Source organism: Mesoplodon densirostris, chromosome 2 (assembly GCF_025265405.1).
Source record: "Mesoplodon densirostris isolate mMesDen1 chromosome 2, mMesDen1 primary haplotype, whole genome shotgun sequence".
Classification (NCBI taxonomy): domain Eukaryota; kingdom Metazoa; phylum Chordata; class Mammalia; order Artiodactyla; family Ziphiidae; genus Mesoplodon; species Mesoplodon densirostris.
In genome coordinates, this window is record NC_082662.1 from 9,593,593 (window position 1) to 9,615,839 (window position 22,247).

The 22,247-nt window shown below is 40.4% G+C and overlaps 1 protein-coding gene across 4 annotated transcripts in view; it reads left to right on the forward strand.

The window, feature by feature from the left end:
* The window catches only part of VPS13D (vacuolar protein sorting 13 homolog D), a 247,335-nt gene that overhangs the window by 50,725 nt on the left and 174,363 nt on the right, over positions 1–22,247 (forward strand). For all 4 annotated transcript variants that reach the window (XM_060088995.1, XM_060088992.1, XM_060088993.1 and 1 more), the window contains exons 25-31: positions 1,210–1,392; positions 6,629–6,851; positions 9,408–9,618; positions 15,632–15,803; positions 15,987–16,099; positions 17,791–18,003; positions 21,256–21,521. In XM_060088995.1, coding sequence (XP_059944978.1) covers positions 1,210–1,392; positions 6,629–6,851; positions 9,408–9,618; positions 15,632–15,803; positions 15,987–16,099; positions 17,791–18,003; positions 21,256–21,521 — 1,381 coding nt within the window. The remainder of the gene's footprint in view (positions 1–1,209; positions 1,393–6,628; positions 6,852–9,407; positions 9,619–15,631; positions 15,804–15,986; positions 16,100–17,790; positions 18,004–21,255; positions 21,522–22,247) is intronic.

A 22,247-nucleotide genomic window follows, 5' to 3' on the forward strand; every position in this document is an offset into this window, starting at 1 on the left:
TTTGTTAAGTTTATCCCTAGGTGTTTCACAATTCTGATGCTATTGTAAATTGTATCAATTAAAAATTTCAATGTACACTTGTTTATTGAAAGTTTAAGAAATATAATTGACTCATATACTGACATGTTGACCTCATATCCTCCAATCTTGCTGAACTTACTTATTGTAGTTCCTTTAGATTCTTTAGGGTTTTCTACATAGATTATTATGTTGTCTGTGAATAAGAGAGTTTTCTTTTTTCCTTTCCAACCTGTATACCTTTTTGTGTGGACTAGGACTTCCACTACAATGTTGAATAGAAGTGGTGTGAGTGGGTATCCATGCTTTGTTCCTTATCTTAGAGGGGAAACATTGTCTTTCACAGATGTTACATATATGATGTTAGCTCTAGATAGTTTGCATGTGTTTTTAAGTTATCTGTCTACTTCATCTGAATTGTCAGTTTGTTGGCATGAACTTGTTCATAGGTTCCCACATCTTTTTAATATTTTTAAGTTCTCTAGCAATGTCCCTGACTCTTCCCTGATAGGGGTGATTTTTGTTTCCTTCCTGTTTTCTTGATTAATATAGGTAGAGTTTTATACTTTCAATCAACTTATGGAGGCCTGTGTTAGGCCCATGCATACTGTTAACAAGCATGCCGTGTGCACTTGAAAAGAATGTAAAATGGTTGTTGGGTAGAGTGTTCTAGAAATATTTAATTGATTTTTCTCTGTTGTTTATCTGTTTTCTAAATAACTGGTTTCTGCTCTTTATTATTGTCTTCCTTCTCCTTACTTAAGTTTATTTTGCTTTTCTACCTTCTTAAGCTGGAAGCTTTATTGATTTTAAATCTTTAATATAGAATAAATATTTAATGCTAAACATTTTTCTTTAAGTACCTTTCTAAGTGCATTCCATGAATTTTAATGTGCTGTGTTTTCTTTATCAGTAAGGTCAAAATACTTTTTTAATTTCTCTTGTGATTTCTTCTGTGACACATGGGTTATTTAGAAGTGTATAGTCTAATTTCCAGATATTTGGGGATTTTCCATTATCTTCTTGTTACTGATTTCTAATTTAACTCCTTGGTGTTCATAGAATATATTCTGTGTGATTTTAATTGTTTTAGATTTAGAAATTCATGAAACTTTTGGAAACTTGAGGTTATTTGATTATAAAATTAGGGAATTAATTGAACCTCTAATCCAATTTTCCTTCTTCTTTCAGGTGAGAGATCAAGCCCAGCGTTGTTCACGGGTTCTCCTGGATATTGAGGCTGGTGCTCCTGTTCTGCTTATCCCAGAAAGTTCCAGATCAAATAATCTGATTGTAGCAAATTTGGGGAAGTTGAAAGTCAAGAACAAGTTTCTCTTTGCTGGTATTCCTGGGACCTTTACCTTACAAGATAAGGTGAGCAGTCAGCACCCATTCCCTTCTCAGTTCACCTGGCATTGGAATGCCAATTGAAAAATTCAGATGCTGCCATAAGAAGATTCCTAACCACTGTTACTTTTGTAGTATATGTGGCTTGAAGAATATTTTTTTGGACATTTTATTAACATTTCAATTAACCTTTCATAGAGGTAGTGTAAATTACAACTTTTACTAACTGTATGTAGTAACTTATTTTAGCAAACAAATCAACAGAACCATCTTTATAATGCTTTCCTCATAGACTGAACTTATAGTAATCAACTTTTTATACTATGTGGCTTTTTTCAGAAGACATGATTTGGCCCAAGGCTTATCTGAAGCCATTTAAAAATACCTTAATAATTAAATCGTACGGAGTATACTGCTTTACAGTTTAAAAGTACGTTAGCACTTATTTCTTACAACATGTTTGGAGGTAATTGGGATGAGGATTGGTGCTTTCGTTTTACATTTGGAAAAGCTAGGACTCATTGAGATACATGATGAAAATGGGAAACCCTAGTAAATCACAGACTTAGCACTGATAGGACCTTGGAGGTGGTCCCACCCATTTTTGCAGTTGAGGAGACGAGTAACTTGCTGGAATTAGAGACTGTCTTATGTTCTAGGTGTGTGTGTGTGTGTGTGTGTGTGTGTGTGTTTTAATATTTATTTATTTATTTTGGCTGCACTGGGTTTTAGTTGTGGCACGTGGGATCTTCGTTGTGTCATGTAGGATCTTTAGTTGCAGCATGCGGACTTCTTAGTTGCGGCATGAGGACTCTAGTTGTGGCATGCATGCAGGCTCTAGTTCCCTGACCAGGGATTCAAATCTGGGCCCCTTGCAGTGGGAGCACGGAGTCTTACCCACTGGACCACCAGGGAAGTCCCTGTAGATGTGTTGTTTTTTTTTTTTTGCGGTACGCCGGCCTCTCACTGTTGTGGCCTCTCCCGTTGCGGAGCACAGGCTCCGGATGCGCAGGCTCAGCGGCCATGGCTCACGGGCCCAGCCGCTCCGCGGCATGTGGGATCTTCCCGGACTGGGGCACGAAGTCGTGTCCCCTGCATCGGCAGGCGGACTCTCAACCACTGCGCCACCAGGGAAGCCCAGGATCCGTGCTTTTAACAAATATATTTCATTACCACAGGAATTGAAATATTGGTTTGGCTGATGAAACTTGATTGGAGTATGGGACCAAGATCAAGCCATCATTACTTGCTCACTTCTCAATCCGAGGTGGTATTTTGATGGACTGAGTAGGCACTAGCAAGCTTTATGAATAAACACCTAGTTTTCACCTGCAGGCTGCAGAGAGCCACAGGATTAGAGACAACCACTCAGTAGAAAAAACATGGGCAAGTAGTATTTGCTGTTCACCATCTCCATTAAACACGTGGATCGATATGCATCCCTTGTGAAGGGGCCGGTACGATACGGAGAGAGGAGTCAGAAGTGTTTCTTCTAATACTGCTCCCTTCAGGGGAGCGGATGAGTCCCTTCATGGAAACGAGATTCAGCTGCTTTTCTCACATTGATCAGACCCGAAACAGCCAAAATACTAATAATGATAATGATAATAAAGAAAATAAATAAACTAAAAAAAAAGAAATTGAGACTTAGTTAGGTTAAATGATTTCTTTTGGATTAAACATCTAGTGAGGAGTACAGTGTGGACCTTCGGCTTTGGTGTGTCTGCTTTCAATACTCCATGCTCTTAACCACGGTATGATTGTACCTCCCAGTGTTAGGATGAGGTTTATGTAGGGGAAAATAAACTGGCAAAGGCTATTGCTGTCTTACTGGTCCTTTGCCTAATAGCTGCAGCGCTTCTGAATTTTCTAAAGGATGTGGCAGTGAGTTCATGAAAATAACTTAGATGGAAGAACTCCAGAGTTTATTACAGAAAAGATACAAATTTGAACAGAAAAGGTCCTGTTCGCCTCTCTAGGCGTAGGAAGAAAAGAAAACGGAAGAGAGTGACTAGGCTGCTAGTCTTGCCAGGCCTTTGCCAAGGAGCTCAACTCGGGTTAGAAAGTAATAGGAAGACTGTATTTGTTGGTAATGCCTAAACTCAGATAATGTTATTATTTTCAAATTACTATGTCTGTAGTTTTCTTCATTTGTTTCACTTTTCACTTAGCCATTTATTCACTACTTCTAACCTAAACACCCTGAACCAAAAATATTTGATTCTTTGAGTGGGAATGGGTGGAGTGAGGAGGAGAGTGAAGACGAGCCAGTGAGAACCACAGGAACCGTGTTCATGTGTCATAACCCGGAGCTCAGGACCCAGAGTGGGGGTGTTTGAGTGATGGTTAGAGGGCAGGTTGTCCTTATATCACCTCACTACAGCTTCTTAGATGAACCAGATTTAGTGATCAGAGCACATGGTGAAACCAGAACAGCAGTGATTAGCAATGCAGAAGGAAGAGCATCACCAGGTTTGCTCATCTTCACGCCCCATCTTCAGACAGCTGATGGCTGAGAACGTGCTTGTTCACCTTGTGGTCAGAAGCCCTGCCGTTGGAACAATAGGCCTTCCTGCCAGAGTGAGAAACAGGCTTCCACGTAACGTATTTTTTTTAAGACAGTAAAAATAAAACAAATCACCATTGGCCTTTCACAGTAGGCCTAGTAGAGAACTAGTAACCTTGGTCTTAATGAAAATCTCTTTTCATATTTGAGTGATAAGCATTTTGCTGTTTACTGACTTAAGTCTTAAAGAAAATAAAAGAAAGATCCATTTATAGAAAGAAAGATTTGTAACTGCTTCTAAAATTTGTTACTTTTCCTTACTGCGAGGTGTTTATAATTAACATGACTAGATATGGAACAAATGTGTCAGAGCTGGTGTTGACACGTGAATGTTGTTCCCGCTGACACCTCAGGGTACTGCCTCGCTGTTCCAACTCTGCTGCCCTTACTGCCCAAGGGAGAGCTGAATTCTTCCCGGGAACTGTCTTTTCAGCCTTTAGTTAGTTCTTTGGAATATATTTGTTTGTGGTAAATCTTTGTTTTGAGGCCTAAATCTTTAGGAAGAGATCAGTTAGAGCCGGAATGGGTGATCAAGTTCAATAATACCATGTTCGTTTCTCTCCCCTTCCTGAAAAGATAAGGACTTACTTTCTCTGTCAGATATATCTAAATATGAGCTTAATGAGCTGCGTCTGAATTTAGCTTCTAAAGAAGAATTGCCAAAATATTTCAAGAAATTTTTGCAAAATGGTTTCAATTTTGTTAAGTGTGCCAAATAATAGCACGTAGTTTGTAGCATTTTAATGAAAAAATTTCCCTGTATTTGTTTTTGAGGATTTGATTTTCAGTGGCACTGCATACAAGGATCGCCTTTTCTTCAAGGTATAATATGTTTTTTTGCCTCCTGGTTATTTGAAAAAACCTTATGGGATTCAGCAGTCAATTCACATTCATACGCTTAAAAAAGAAAATTTTAAAAAACAATTCTTTAAAATATTTCATTACTTGGGAAAGCCTGCTTATCACTTTTCCCTGTTTTGGCAAATCACTTCCCTCTTGTGTAGAGAAGCCCTTGTTAAGGATCATTAAAAGCAATTTCTTTTTCTTTCTTTTTAAAGCCCTAGATAGTACTTTCTTGATGACCTTATTTTATTTCCTTAAATCCTAGAAAAACTTTATCTTGTTACATACCAGTGGTGGTTCTGTAGAATTCCATAAGGGCTGCTTGGGGTGTGTCACTTGTTAAAGTATTTGTAATCAGATAAACTTATCTGTGAAACTTACCTCTCCACATGTATAGTCAAGTTCCACTGATCTAGGCCTGTGTGAAGCGAGTAGTGACTTTCTTCTCCAAAAATTGCTTTACATTTGCCCTTTAATGCATTTGCACGTGTGAGGTTTGTCTAGTATGCATTCCAGTGGTTAAAGGACAGGAAATAGTCCTGAAATCAAAGCTTGCAGAGGGGTTATTTGCCTTTGAATTCTATGACTCCCGTGTGTTTGGAATTGTTTTACATAAATCCATGTCTTAAATGAGCGCAGGTTTGAATTTTTTACATATGTTTTTCCTTTCATTTTTCTCAATCATAGATTGTGCTTAAACCATGATTTCTAAGTCTTTCAAAAGCTTTGAGTTAATCTCCTCAAGCCACTGATTTATTTAAACCCACTCAGAGAGGATGGAGAGATGAATCAAATGAAAGAGCAACAAATACTCTCTAGAGTTTAAATAAACTAAGCAAGAGGGAAGGTTTTTAATGTCAAAATGCTTAAATAGTGGCGTTTACCTAGCAATTTGCCTTGCAAAAACGAATTGCAAAAAATAAGAACTTTCACTGTTACTTGTAATTACTACTCAAGATAACTGTGAAGGCAAACAGTATTACCTCGTTTTCAAATGCTGAGAGGAATACACATATAAAGCAGTACTGAAAGGAAAACAGTTCTTCCCCTCCTTCCAGCTTGTTGGTGAGAGGGGAGAGATGAGAACAAACCAACCCTGCAGAAGCCATTTGGATATGTAGCTCTGAGGCTTGGGGGAAGGAACCATGGGAAGTTTAAACGTCAATTATTGAACCATTCTGGTGAAAAAGATTTACCCCGTTAGCAATTAACTGAAGGTACTAAGTATATAAGAAAAGCGTATATTATTTTCAGTAGAATTACAGAATTAATTTTCCTCTGTATTTGCCCTTAATTTTTATGCCCTTGAACAGAAGCATAATACAAATGGCTTACCTATATTTTCCATTTTGTTTTCATTTGCAGTTACTTAGAGAGATGAGAAATGTAAACACAGGAGGGGAGACTTCTGTAAAGTACAAACACATTACAATGGCTTTATTCCCTATTGCTGTTAGATGCATTTTCTTAGAACAGTAAGCACCTCCCCTCCAGCAAAGCAACAATGTATCATATGGCTGAGAGATTTGCTTTTGTTGTATTTGACCTAGATTAAACCACCAGTGATTAGTATCCTGACATTTGCTCTTAAGCCAAAAGATCAAATATGTTCCTGCAAAAGATTGCTATAGTTTTCAACAGGTACTGAATTATATGTAATATCTCTGCAAATAATTACATGTGGCAGAAAGTATCATGACCCTGTGACCCTTTTGTTTATGGGATCTGGGGGGCTTGGGAGGTACCAAGTGGTATAGAGTCTTTGAAGAGTCCAGGGACTGGGACGGGGCTTCCAGGATAGTAGGTACAGTCACTCCCATTCCTGCCTTCTAGTTTTCTTCTGTTTCTTCCCAGGAGTCTGTGCCTTCAGCTTCTCCAACTGGTACTCCCAAACACAGTGTGAGGAAAATGACAAGCATGGAGGACCCGAAAGGGACCCATTCCGAGGGGCTGTTCATGATGCCTCCTGTTGGAATGAGTCCAGGCAGCCAGAAGAACGAGTTTGTGCCAAGTACTTCGACCAGGCAGCCAGGGCAGCAAGCCGCACCCTCTGCTGGTCAGGGTTCCAGGAGTCCAGGTAAAAGAGGAGAGCGGAGCTGCATGATGAAGGTGGGCAAATGCACGAGACCATTGGAGGAACCCAAGGGGGGCGATGCGTCCCGTACAGGCAGGTGCCCACAAAGTGGTAGCATGTCTTTAGTGATAATCCGATTTTGATATTGATTTAGAAGGCTTACGAATGTTAGGATGTAGATTTAACATCGGGTGACTTCTGGAGTAGGGTTAAATTGGTAAGACGGTGTAAGTAGAGAGATTTAGATTGTCTGTTAGGACTTACATGTCAAAACAGTTGCCGCCAGATGGTGAGTATAACTAGAACAGTTCCTGCATCCTTAGACACATTCTTGCAAGTCACGCTTTAATTCTAAAAAAATAAAAAAGAACTCTGAAAAAAATATTAGTGTGAATTAGGTAACAGAGAAAATACTATGAGTGACAGTTTTTGAAAGACATGAACTGCCCAGTTATTGGGCTCTTCTCTAGAATTTGACAATTAGCCATTCCAGATGCAAGCCTAATTTTGGCCTTTTGGTTTTCTGGATGGGTGATGGATTGGATAAGTGAAGTGTTGCTCCAAGGAGTGTGGGAAGCAGAATATGATTAGCCCCCAAAATCAGTGGATGAACATCAGTCCACTGTGGTTGGACTTGGAGAAACGTGGGACGCTAGCTGAGGGAGGCTGCCGAACGTCTTTTGTTAGATAGATGCAGGGACTGGTTAACTCCTTGTAGTGCCTTGTAGTCCCAGAGGTGACAGGAAAGTTGGTTTATGGTTACATTGCTGATTAAAGGAGATTATTGTAGTCCTCAGTAAAAGACTGGGTATTGAACACTCACTACGTGCCAGACGTTGTGGCACATTCTTTCATCAATTTTTGCATTTTATCCTCATGATATAGAGTTTTATTTTTATCCCCATTTTATAGATGAAGAGACAGAGGCTTAGAGAGATTAAGTGACTTGACCATAGTTTTGTAGATGTAGATGGTAAATGGTAGAGTTGGACTATGAATTTAGGCAGTCTGACTCCAGAACCTGCAGTCTTAACCTACATGATATTGCCTACCAGTCTATATATGCATAACAAATACATACAGCATGGGGTGGGGTGGGGCTGGGGGCACACATACGGCCACTCAATACACGTCTTCTGTTGCTGTTGTTGTCCTGGTGACAATGATGATTAGGAATAAGGCCAATTTTACATATACTTAGAAGCCTATAAGAAGTGATTTGGGATGTTTTATAGAAAGATCTCTTTCCTGACAATATTTCTCCTCCTGATTTGCTGTTTGTTTCTGGAATTCTATATGTGATTAAGATTGGGTTAAGGTAGTGGTTTTCAAACTGCTTCTGTATATCCCTGGGATTCCATGACAACCCTAGGAAATCTCTGAAGCCCTTTCTTTGTTCCCATTCCTTTTCCCCTTCTGCCAGACCAGCTCCACTTTTGTCTACTTCACATATTTATCAATGCAGTAACAAGGCAAGAAGTAATTCAATTAGTGCCTGCCTAATCCAGGTGTTAACAATGTTTTGTTCTCCTATATATTAACACACTATGTTCTCCTGTATAGTAACACACTATTAGACATAGTTCCTGCCATCATGTGAATGATATGAGAAAGCCATTAAATAAGCTTTATATTGACAGATTAAGATAATGTTAATCTAAATATTGCCAGATTAAGATAAATGTTATGGGAGAGACAGAATGGTGTAAAGCGAAAGAACAGGACCCAGTTGAGAAGGAGAGAGGAGGGTATGCTGTAGGTAAGACTGTTCAGACAGCAAGGAGCCTGGCACGTGGGGGAAACAAAGGCCAGTGAGCCCGAGGCTTCATGGGCAAGGTAGAGAATGGCTTGAGATGAGGTTGGAAAAGTAGGCAGTTGGGCTTATGCAGGGCTTTACGGGGATTTAGGGGAGTTTCACAGAAAGAACTTTGCATTAAACAAAGCCATCAAAGTATATAAAGGAAGAGAATGTTTTGGTCCCACTTATTTTTTTAAGGATTACTGAGGTATTTTGTGAGCAGAATGGTTTTGTGAGGGCAGACTGGAATTGTATGGGTATATTGGAGGGGAGTTTATGGTGGTCTAGGCAAGAAAGGAGGTGGTTTGGATTAGATCAGTGCTGGTGGAAATGGTTACGTGTGATGTTTGTTTGGAAAAAATAATTTTGCTGCTGGAAGATTTTGTAAACCTTTGGGTAACATTATCTCTACACAAGACCCCTGTGGGATCTCCTTGGGAGGGAGCATATTAAGTCCTTTTTGTCAGAAGCCCTTTAGCCCCAGTTAGTGTCTCGGGACAGCAGTGAGGCGCTGAGGGGACGTGGCACAGTACGTGCTTGCACGCAGGTGGTGGCCCGGAGATGGCCAACCTGCGGAGCACTGTGGACGGAGGTCTTGGTGCCAGAGTGGAGACTTCTGGTCACCCAGCTTTCTGACGCAGGCAGTGCTAAACATTTTCCAAAGACAAAATGAACTTTTTTTGGCTTTTTAGTTTTGTTCTGGTCCAGCCCTTTCCGGGTCCCATTTTCTTCATTGTCTCTCTTTCCTTGGGTCTGTGTAGAAGACCACGTCTGCCTGCTGGATTGCATTGTCGTCGATCTACAAGACATGGACATCTTTGCTGCAGAGAGACACCCACGAGAGTATACTAAGGCCTCGGAAGACAGTAGTGGAGACCTGATCTTCCCCTCCTATTTTGTGCGACAGACGGGAGGAAGCCTCTTGACTGAGCCTTGTAGACTGAAATTGCAGGTGGAAAGGAACTTGGACAAGTGAGTGGTTTATATTCAAATAACTGTCTGTTGTAAGTAGAATCGTAATAACTTGGAAATCAGTGCTGTTAAGTCTGGAAGGGCATAGGTATTCACTTATTTTTTCATCTATGTAACAAATATCTATCGAGTCCCTACTATCTGCTAGACATGAGGGCTCCTGTGATGAAAGAAAAAACTTCTGCCGTAATGGAGCTTACATTTTGTTGAGGGATATAGGAAGGTAAGTATATGATTCTAACTTAGTGTTTGATTCCGTGTTATAAACTGTGTTGTAGGATTGTAGTGGGTGCCTTGGAAACAAAGAGGAAGGGCCATGAATTTAGCATGGATTTTGATGGGAGTAGGGAGGTAGTGATGGCAGGGAAGGTATTTGGAAGAAGTGACATTGGATTCTATGTTCCAAATACAGTAGATTTTGGACCTGCTATTGCTGTTTACCCTGGAGCTCCATTTAATGAGAATAATTGTTTAGATGCCGTTTTGCCCATTTCACTCTGTTAAGCCATCTGAAAGTACTATATAAAGACTGATGAACTGACTCTAATTTACCTTTTAATTGGCTTCAAAACACAGGATGCTTAATATCTGTAGTTCAGAGCATGGCTTCAGTTGTCATTAGTTCCATATCTGGCTGGGAAACTTACTGAAAAGAAACATTCCCGACCCTACCTGAGACCAGCAGAACCTGACTCTCAGGGCCTAGCCTCAGGTGTATATTAAAAAGGTCCTCTGGTGGCGCTTATGCTCGCCTGGCTCCTGTGCGTGGACTGGGACTGCTGGTTACAGTGTGTGATGCCTTTCAGTTTGGAGCACTAATTTTGGAGAAAGCAGCAACATTTGCATCTTAACTTCAGGGAAAGATGAGGCATGGCTTTAAAGTAATGAAAGAGATTTTCATTTGTAGCATTTTGAAAAGCAGTGTCACTACTTTTCCAGGGTGTGATTTTAATCCCTCTTTGGCTACTCCCTTTGCAGTTCTTGGGCTTGGGCAAGTCATTTAATATCACTGTTTTGTTTCTCTCTGGATTAATGATAGTTTCGCCGCTCTCACTGAGATTTTTGTGTTTCATTCTTACTTGTTATTCAAGTGCTCCCTGGCTGGCTTTCAGTTATGGTTGGCATGGGCTGTATTTTATTTTACTGGCTTAGAAGTCTTAAGAGGAGCTTCATTATTTAGAAATCAAACACTTTGTTTTCTTTTCAAGTAATGCTTTCCAAAAAAAAATGTGCTTTACTACTCTGTTTATCTAAACTTTACCCACTTCCATCAGTGTTTATGTGCAGATAATTATACTCTGTTAGCCCAGATAGAAGGTGACGACTGAACACAAGGTATTCTATCAGCTTCTCACACCACAGACACGGGAACCCAGAGGTTCTTGGTAATCCTTTCCAGCTTTTCTTTGTTGATTGCGTGACTAGTCTTTTTTCACCTTATATGTAGGTTTTTCTCCATAGACAAAGTAGTTTTTTGTATTCCTCTTCCACTTCAAATCCTAATCCTCTACTTTATATACTCAGAGCATAGTGTCTGCAGGATCCACAGTGCCCACTTCACCTCTAGGAGGGTAGAGAAAAAGCTCTTCAGTGTTGGGATGAGGTATCTTCCCCCCACCCAGGCATTTTCAACTTCACTCCTACCCATCTCAGCTGAAATGAGTGACTGATTCAGGTTTTATCCTAATGTCCCGTCTGGGCTCATTATGAAACACTGGTTCTGCCTTTAGTTACCACTAAATGAATAAAGAGCTTGTCACCTTTTCTTTTTCATCAAAATATAGTTGCTCTACAATATTATGTTAATTTCAGGTATACTATATAGTGATCAGACATTTGCACACATTATGAAATGGTCACCACTATGAGCGTGGTAACCATCTGTTTCCATACAAAGTTATTATAGTGTTACTGACCGTATTCCTCATGCTGTGGAGCAGCGGTCCCCAACCTTTTTGGCACCAGGGACCAGTTTCGTGGAAGACAGTTTTTCCACGGTCTGGGGTAGGGGGCGGTTTTGGGATGATTCAAGTGCATTACATTTATTGTGCACTTTATTTCTATTACTATTACCTTGGAATATATAACGAAATAATTATACAACTCACCATAATGCAGAATCAGCGGGAGCCCTGAGCTTGTTTTCAGTTGCCACTCACTGGTAGGGTTTTGATATGAGTCTGCAAGCAATTGATTTATTATGGTCTCTGTGCAGTCAGACTTCTCTGCTAATGATCATCTGTGTTTGCAGCTGCTCCCCAGCACTAGCATCACTGCCTCAGCTCCACCTCAGGTCATCAGGCATTAGATTCTTTTTTTTGAATTTTATTTTATTTATTTTTTTATACAGCAGGTCCTTATTAGTTATCCATTTTATACATATCAGTGTATACATGTCAATCCCAATCTCCCAGTTCATCACACCACCTCCCCCACTGCCACTTTCCCCCCTTGGTGTCCATACATTTGTTCTCTACATCTGTGTCTCAATTTCTGCCCTGCAAACCGGTTCATCTGTACAATTTTTCTAGGTTCCACATATATGCATTAATATACGATATTTGTTCTTCTCTTTCTGACTTCACTCTGTATGACAGTCTCTAGATGCATCCACATCTCTACAAATGACCCAATTTCGTTCCTTCTTATACCTGAGTAATATTCCATTGTATATATGTGCCACATCTTCTTTATCCATTCGTCTGTTGATGGACATTTAGATTGCTTCCATGACCTGGCTATTGTAAATAGTGCTGCAATGAACATTGGGGTACATGTGTCTTGTTGAATTATGGTTTTCTCTGGGTATATGCCCAGTAGTGGGATTGCTGGGTCATATGGTGATTCTATTTTTAGTTTTTTAAGGAACCTCCATACTGTTCTCCATAGTGGCTGTATCAATTCACATCCCCACCAACAGTGCAAGAGGGTTCCCTTTTCTCCACACCCTCTCCAGCATTTGTTGTTTGTAGATTTTGATGATGCCCATTCTAACTGGTGTGAGGTGATCCCTCATTGTATTTTTGATTTGCATTTCTCTAATAATTGGTGATGTTGAGCATCTTTCCATGTAATTCTTGGCCATCTGTATGTCTTCTTTGGAGAAATGTCTATTTAGGTGTTCTGCCCATTTTTGGATTGGGTTGTTTGTTTTTTTAATATTGAGCTGCATGAGCTGTTTGTATATTTTGGAGATTAATCCTTTGTTCATCGATTTGTTGGTAGATATTTTCCCCCATTCTGAGGGTTGTCTTTTCTTCTTGTTTCTGGTTTCCTTTGCTATGCAAAAGCTTTTAGGTTTCATTAGGTCCCACTTGTTTATTGTTGTTTTTATTTCCATTAGGAAATAAAATGGAGGTGGATCAAAAAAGATCTTGCTGTGATTCATGTCAGAGTGTTCTTCCTATGTTTTCCTCTGAGAGTTTTATAGTGTCCAGTCTTACATTTAGGTCTCTAATCCATTTTGAGTTTATTTTTGTGTATGGTGTTAGGGAGTGTTCTAATTTCATTCTTTCACATGTAGCTGTCCAGTTTTCCCAGCACCAATTATTGAAGAGACTGTCTTTTCTCCATTGTATATCCTTGCCTTCTTTGTCATAGGTTAGTTGACCATAGGTGCGTGGGTTTATCTTTGGGATTTCTGTCCTGTTCCATTGATCTATATTTCTGTTTTTGTGCCAGTACCATACTGTCTTGATTACTGTAGCTTTGTAGTATAGTCTGAAGTCAAGGAGTCTGATTCCTCCATCTCCATTTTTTCCCCTCAAGACTGCTTTGGCTATTTGTGGTCTTTTGTGTCTCCATACAAATTTTAAGATTTTTTTTGTTCTAGATCTGTAAAAAATGCCATTGGTAATTTGATAGGGATTGCATTGAATCTGTAGATTGCTTTGGGTAGTATAGTCATTTTCACAATATTGATTCTTCCAATCCAAGAACATGGTATATCTCTCCATCTGTTTGTATCATCTTTAATTTCTTTCATCAGTGTCTTAGACAGTTTTCTGCATACAGGTCTTTTGTCTCGTTAGGTAGGTTTATTCCTAGGTATTTTATTCTTTTTGTTGCAGTGGTAAATGGGAGTGTTTCCTTAATTTCTCTTCAGATTTTTCATTAGTGTATAGGAATGCAAGAGATTTCTGTGCATTAATTTTGTATCCTGCAACTTTACCAAATTCATTGATTAGCTCTGGTAGTTTTCTGGTGGCATCTTTAGGATTCTCTATAGTATCATGTCATCTGCAAACAGTGACAGTTTTACTTGTTCTTTTCTGATTTCTTTTTCTTCTCTGATTGCCATGGCTAGGACTTCCAAAACTATGTTGAATAATAGTGGTGAGAGTGGACATCCTTGTCTTGTTCCTGATCTTAGAAGAAATGCTTTCAGTTTTTCACCATTGAGAATGATGTTTGCTGTGGTTTTGTCGTATATGGCCTTTATTATGTTGAGGTAGTTTCCCTCTATGCTCACTTTCTGGAGAGGTTTTTTTTTTTTTTTTTTTTCACGGTACATGGGCCTCTCACTGCTGTGGCCTCTCCCGTTGCGGAGAAACAGGCTCTGGACGCGCAGGCTCAGCGTCCATGGCTCACGGGCCTAGCCGCTCCGCGGCATGTGGGATCCTCCTGGACCGGGGCACGAACCCGTATCCCCTGCATCGGCAGGCAGACTCTCAACCACTGCGCCACCAGGGAAGCCCACTGGAGAGTTTTTATCTTAAATGGGTGTTGAATTTTGTCGAAAGCTTTTTCTGCATCTGTTGAGATGATCATATGGTTTTTTTCTTCAGTTTGTTAATATGGTGTATCACATTGATTGATTTGCGTATATTGAAGAATCCTTGCGTCCCTGGGATAAATCCCACTTGATCATGGTGTATGATCCTTTTATGTGTTGTTGGATTCTCTTTGCTAGTATTTTGTTGAGGATTTTTGCATCTATATTCATCAGTGATATTGGTCTGTAATTATCTTTTTTTGTAGTATCTTTGTCTTATTTTGGTATCAGGGTGATGGTGGCCTCATAGAATGAGTTTGGGAGTGTTCCTTCCCGTGCAATTTTTTGGAAGAGTTTGAGAAGGATGGGTGTTAGCTCTTCTCTAAATGTTTGATAGAATTCACCTGTGAAGCCATCTGTTCCTGGGCTTTGGTTTGTTGGAAGATTTTTAATCACAGTTTCAATTTCATTCCTTGTGATTGGTCTGTTCATATTTTCTGTTTCTTCCTGGTTCAGTCTTGGAAGGTTATGCCTTTCTAAAAATATGTTAGTTTCTTCCAGGTTGTCCATTTTAGATTCTCATAAGGAGTGCGCAACCTAGATCCTTCACATGCACTGTTCACAGTAGGGTTCACGCTCCTGTGAGAATCTAATGCCTCAGCTGATGTGACAGGAGGTGGAGCTCAGGTGGTAATGCGAGCAATGGGGAGCGGCTGTAAATGCAGATGAAGCTTCACTCGCTCACCTCCTGCTGTGTGGCCCGGTTCCCAACAGGCCGTGGACCGGTACCGGTCTGTGGCCTGGGGGTTGGGGACCCCTGCTGTATCGTATATCTCCATGACTTATTTATTTTATAGCTGGAGGTTTGTACCACTTTACCCCTTCGCCTGTGTTTGCCCCAGCCCCCACCCCTCTGTTCTTTGTACCTGTGAGTGTGTTTCCCTTTTGTTTTGTCATCTTTTTTTTTTTATTGCTTTCCCAGCTATAATGTTTAAGCTATTTCTGAGTCTCATGAGATTTTTCTTTATTAATAGATTACTTAGTTAACTCATGTTAGATTTGGGGACTTTCTAAATGTATATTTGGGGAGAAAAGTGGCCTTTTGTAGCTGAAGCATGACACTCAGTCATACGAACTTGCTTCATGTGAACCCACATGAAATTTTTGTCATTGGAAGTTAGAAATTAATTGGTTGATAATGTAGGTGGGTGCATGTTAGCACTTATATTTGGGTGTGAGCTATGTCAACATTAAGTTAGTGATTTGTTTGTGAAAGTGACCTTTTTCCTTTTTTCATAGAGAAATAAGTCATACTGTGCCAGATATATCTATCCATGGCAATCTCTCCTCAGTCCACTGCTCTCTGGATTTGTACAAATACAATCTGATCCGGGGTTTATTGGAGAACAACCTTGGAGAGCCCATAGAGGAATTCATGCGGCCTTATGATTTACAAGACCCAAGGATTCATGTGAGTGTGATGTTAGGTTCTTCAGTAACTCTCATGGTCTCAGCTGATGGTCATCCTGTGTATCTGTTCCTTGAAGTCACCTGGGGAAAGAAGAAGGAACCACAAGTAAATTAGACCTCATGATATCGACCCCATTTTTAGATTGGCATTGACTGTGAATTGATCAGCATTTTCCTTTTCCAGACTGTTCTGAGCGGAGAAGTGTACACGTGCATGTGTTTCCTCATTGATATGGTAAATGTAAGTCTGGAGCTGAAAGATCCAAAAGGAAAAGAAGGTGCTGGGTCCTTAGCCAGGTATGGCTTTAATTCTACTGTTTTACTGTTAGTAATGGTAATACAAATAATGCACACATTGTGCTCTGACGTAGAACAGAGGTTGCAGAGTGGTGGTTCACAGCTAAATGTGGTCTGCCTGCAAGATGCTTTTTGTTGGTCTTCACAGTGCTTTTTAAAAGTTTAAATTCATCAGTCTATCAGTCAAGATAGCTGAGGTTAGGCTGTAGTAACAGGCACTCCAAAATACCAGTGACTTAGAACAGTGACGATGTTTTTTCTCCTCGTGTTTCATGTCTGTTATGGGTCTTGGGCTGCTCTGCTCGCTCTAGTTACCCTGACTGACAGCAGCTTGCTGTGCCAGCAAGAAAAACAATAGCCCTGGAGTGGTCTTGAAGGGCAGTGGAATCCCTGGTAAACCCCGTGGGGCTAGAACGTGGTCCGACAGGAGTGCAAAGGAGTCAGGAAGTGGTTTTGCTGTGTGTCTGCATGGGGGGAGCCCCGGAGCTCTCTGGAGCAGCAGTGATGACTGCCTAACTGGCCAACAGTTGAAAACTGGGGAATTGCACATAAAAAGTTTGGATTTCAGCTTTTGAAAATTTAGAAGCTTTGGCAATACTGGGCCCGTGTTCTCAATTGGAAGCATCTGGAAACTGAGTAACAATAACAACTTGGGCAGCCTTTAGATAAGGCATGTGCTTACCCAGCAGTTCACTAATTTATGTCATTTTCTTGGTTATTCTAGGCCAGGAATTTGCGATTACTGGTATAAAACCCTCAAGAGTGCGTTGTATTTTCACACTTGATAGTCTTTTCATTTTCTTCTTTTGACAGCCCTGTAAAGTCGAGCAGATATTACTCCTGTTTTCCAGATAGAGTTTTTGACTAGTGTAAGATCAATCATGTGGCTGGAAAAGTGGTTCAGTATTTGAAAACAGGACTTCAAGTCTAGTAATTTTTCCATGGAAGCACTCTATCTTCTATCTTGTATTTCCCTTAAAAATGCATTCAGGCCCGTATCTAATTCAGCTGATTAGAACATGGTGTGGTGGAGCCGGGGTCCCAGACTGATTGTCTTGTGAGCCAGCAGGTTTTTCTGATGACTGGTTATGCCCTTAGGTTGTTTTCCAACGTGGAGTAAATCTGTATGGATGCCCATTGCAGCTTTCTCTGTTATGAAAACAGTGGCAGTTCCAGATGCATTTTCTGTTGATGTATCAGCTGTATTATTTCTCTGTATGAAGAGTATTATTTGTTGTGGCAGTTCCCAGTAAACTTTAGTGGTCTTATGTAAAAATTCAGCAGATTCTGGAGAGAGAGAATCTTCCACGCAGGCTAGGAGTTGACAGATGAAGGACTAAAGGGACCCTCATTATCCCTTTGGGATTATTACAAATATATAGTCTTACTAAACTTAGGTGAGAAATGAGAATGCTAGTGAGCCAAGTATATAATAAATAACGTGGTATTGTTATTCCTCACAAAGTTCCCACGGACAGGAGGAGCATCTCCTTGGAAATGGAAAGTGAGATGCAAGGCAAAGTGACACTAAATCCATTTTGTGGACACTGTTAAAATCAGTGACAGATCTCAGAGTGAAAGTTATTCTTCTTCATAGAACTTAGGCATATTTATGATTTTGTTTTTTTATCTTAAATGCACATAATTTTGTAAAATGGAAACGTTCAACATCTGTCTCCTCTCTCCCTTAGATTTGACTTCAAGAAATGTAAACTGCTCTATGAGAGCTTTTCCAACCAAACGAAGTCCGTTAACTTGGTTTCCCATTCCATGATGGCTTTTGACACCCGCTATGCTGGGCAGAAGACCAGTCCTGGCATGACAAACGTATTCACCTGTATCTTTCAGCCCTCTAAGAACAGCAGCACTACCCAAGGATCCATTCAGATCGAACTGCATTTCAGGTACGAGATCCAGACCCTGACTTTGCCTTTCTTTATCAGGACATTTCCTTCTGTGGACATTGGGCCAAGACCACGTCGGCTTTCGAACATCAAAGGAGCCAGGAATCAGTGAGAAGATAAATAGATAGTGGCTTCTCAGTGCAGCACGCTGTATATTAGTATTCCTGTAACCATGCAGTTTCATTTATTGGCCAAAAGGTGTCTCTGTTGCCTTAAAAAAAAAAGTTGTTTAGAATTAAACCAGATTCTTAAAATTAACCAGCTGTAGACTGTTTTAATATGTAAAGTGACTTGGGGAAGGAAGAAATTGTGCTTATGTAAGGGGAAAATAAAAGTCTTTTGGTCTATAGAAATAGCAGAAGGGAAAGTGGTTTTGACTTGCGTTATTGATTTGTCCATGCAAGTCTTAATGACTGACTTCTCCATGTAAAAAGAGCTTTAGCCTCTTTGAACTAGATTCTGTTTTTCTTCCTGGTATTATGGGAGGCAGTGTTGTGTGTAGAAAGAGCCCATGTTTGGGGATCGTATAGAGCTGGGCTCAAACCTCGCTCTACCACTTTCTAGTAATGCATCCAAGGACAAGTTCCTTCATCTCTTTCAGCTGCATTTTCATCTTCTATGAAATAGGAAAGAATAACTGTGCCCACCTGGCCCACCTCATGCATAGGATGGAGGTAATGCTTAAGATATTCCGGCATATACCGCTTGGCACAGATGGGAGCTGTTGTGATGATTCCTGATGTAGCTTGTGTTATTTGATGACACACTACTGTAAGATTTTATGACTAGGTGGGCTTAGACTGGAAAACTGAAAAATTAGGTCTGATGGATAGAGACTCAAAAGGAGACCTTGGGAGCTGATGTCGGTTTCATTCTCTTAGTGTTTCATGTTACCAGATAAGTCGTAAATATAAACCAGTAAGTAAGAAGGCTGGGAAAGACATCTTGGTTAGGCAAAAAAGGAAAAAAAAAATTATCAGGATTGTTCTTATATTTGTATGTTTAAATATGTCTGACATTTCAGTGTGCTGTTCAGTGAATTCCTCGGGGTTGAGGTTTTTTTTAGGGATGGGTCACGATCTCCATATGCCTTTAGGAAGTCTAGCAAAGTAGATATTTAAACTTTTGCATGAACTTTAAAAAAAGTTCAGTAATAAGAATGATAGTTGCGTCTTACTGAGCCGCACCATGGACCATGCACTTTACCCACCTTTAACTTAATTCTCACAAGTCTGTCCAGTGGGTCACTTCTTCCCTGTTTCACGGATACCGATATAGAAGCTTGGAGGGGGTTAAATAACTCTTGTAAGATCACACAGCCAGTGAGTGATGTAGTCAGAACTCAGACTTGGGCTTGGGCCTCTGATTTCAAAGCCCATGTCTTTTCTAACAGTTGTCAGGCCTACCACATTTTAGGGATTGGCCTGACTGTAGTCAGATGATAAGCTGGCTGTGATTTGCAGTTCCTTTGTTTGAAGATGATGTTTATTTGAACAGAGGGCTTGCATGTATTGCTCTTTGGCCCATCTGCAGAAACAGTTTCCTTTTGGGTTTGCTTTGTTGTTGATCTGGCTTCCTAAATATCATCTAGTTGTCCCACTTATCATATTTTTAATGTAGAAGGAGCCTTAAAATATTAATATAGTTATATACTGAAGGTGTATAATTTCTTGGCGGCTAATAATAAAGTCCTACACCTTGGCTCTTGCTAACAAAAATACCATGGTTAGTGATAGGGTTAAAATGTTCTCTTGATTGGAACTTCTGAACGCCTTCTGTGTCTCAAGAAGAATTGCTCTTCTGTTGGGAATTTGTGTGTCAAATATAAATCACTTCACAGTGTTTAAAGGCTTGAAATATTTTCCAGAAAGGGGATCAGACACACTTTGACTTTTCCAGTTAGTTCGTAGCTCTGACGATCTGTGTTCAAAATGGGGTGGAAAAATTTTACTGAGGGCAACATTTTTTGTCTGTTACAAAAGGGTAAAGTGTTTCTGTGAAAAATGCTGCGTCTGTATGAAGGAGACATGCACCATTGTGCCCTTTTTCTAGAGGCAGTGAGCCAGGTTTAGGAGAAATAAGAGCCCAGAGAAGCCAGCCTTAAAAATATCTCCCAATCAGCTTTTCCTGAACAGAAGCCCCTTTTAGGACTGGGAAGCAGGTATGTGACTCAGGGCCCCAGAAGCGATTTTGGGCTCATTGAACGAAGTTCAACCCAGAAAACTCTATAGGGGTGTCCCTAGCCCATCTTTCTTCTATCTTACCCATCTGTGCCTACTGATATACTCACAGGGCCTGGATAAGCCCCTGACCACCCCATGGTTTGAGGCCAGGCCTGAGAGTCCTCCTTGGACTATAATTCTGTATTTCACCCCAAATATAGAATTTGGGGTAATGAGGACAACAAAACTAATACTCTCTCCCCCTCTCCCGCATCTCTACTTCTCGGGCGCTTGGGGTTATACACCCACAGTAAATGTCATCTTATTTGTCTGCCCTCTTTGGCTAAAAGATCTGGACTTTCAGGCCGGTTCCAGTTAGAAAAACCATTTCATACTAGTATGTAAATTGGATGTTTATAAAGAAGTGATCCTAGACGTCAAAGAAAGAGTGCCTCATTGATCTTCTAGAAACAGCCTGTAGGGAAGGGAACTGACATTTTTCGAACCTGTTATGTGCCCGGCACTTTATCTCTTACAGTGTTATTATTTCTCATTTTATAAGTGGGGAAGCAGGCTCAGAGAAGGTAGGTGGCTTACCCAAGATAACACAGCTTATAAGTGACAAGATTTAAGCCTGTGCTCTTCCTACTACACCGGCATTTCTCAGCCTCAGCGCTGGTGACATTGTGGGTTAGAACACTCCGTGTTGTGGAGCCTGTCCTGTACGTTGTGGGATGTTTAGCCTCGTCCCTGACTTCTGCCCACCAGATGCCTAGATGCCTGTAGGAACCCCTTCAGTTGTGGCAAAAATGTCTCCAGGGGACAGAGTCACCCCTGGTTGGGAACTGCTGGACGACATGCACTCTATTGCTTTCTTAGAGCATATTCCTTTTTGTTGAAGAATCTGACTGACTTCTGAAAACATACACTGAATATTTTATTAAACCGGATTCAGAGTTTATTGATACTCAAAGTTCAGTTTAGAGAATGCTGGAGTACCACCTGCCCCAATTGAGTCACATATTTGCAAGTTAATGAAATATCATATTTCTCTTTTGCTATTTTATTTTTATGATCTTCCTTCTTGTAGGTCTACAAAGGATTCCTCCTGTTTCACAGTAGTTCTCAACAATCTCCGTGTGTTTCTCATATTTGACTGGCTGCTTTTAGTACACGATTTTCTCCACACCCCCAGTGATATCAAGAAGCAAGCTAAAGTTACTCCTTCACGCCACCGTAACTCTAGCAGCGAATCTGCTGTAATTCCCAAAACCGTGAAAAGTGGAGTAGTTACCAAGCGGTCTTCCCTTCCTGTGTCTACTGAAAGGCACCTGGAAGTCAAGGTCAACGTAACAGGTAAGTATATGTAGTTGTGAGTCACTGATTCTTAGTTTGGATGTTAGGCTCCATATGTGTCTTACAGGATGACTTTCCTGTTGCCTCTGTATTTTGACACGAGCACTCTTACACATTTGCATCCTTTGCAGACCAACAGGTGTCCAAAGTTCCTGACCTCCGTTTTCAGGTGGGATTGCCTGGCCCACCCTGAGCTGGCCCACACTGGGCTTCAGGATCTAGTCCCTCTCCTCTGCCGCCCTAATGCATGTGCCTGGCCTGAATACCCACCTGGGCAGTGGTCTTTTTTCCCAATGTTAAATCTGGCTTCAATTTTCTGTTTGATCTCTAGGGCCCCAGCAGGTGTACCTTACAGAGTTTAAGCAAAGGTGGTATGTGAAAATCTCAAGTTGAGAAGATAAATAAGTGAGGGGATTGTTACTTTCTTTACAAAAAGAATATTTTCCTTTACAAACAGATTTAGTACAGTTTTTGTTAACTAGTAGACTCTTGCGGTACATCTGTATGTATGTGTGTATTTATGGTTATATCTGTGATATACCCTGTCTACTGCTCAGTGGTTTGGAAGAAACTGGAGAGCACAGTGCACTTGAAGTGGATTTAGTTTCAAAAGTTCAATTTATACATGTTTTTTGATGAAAACGAAAAGTAAGTTTGCCATGTACAGATGCATAGAAAACTGTCTGTATCTACTAATTAAAAGAAGTCTACATTAAATTAGTTCAC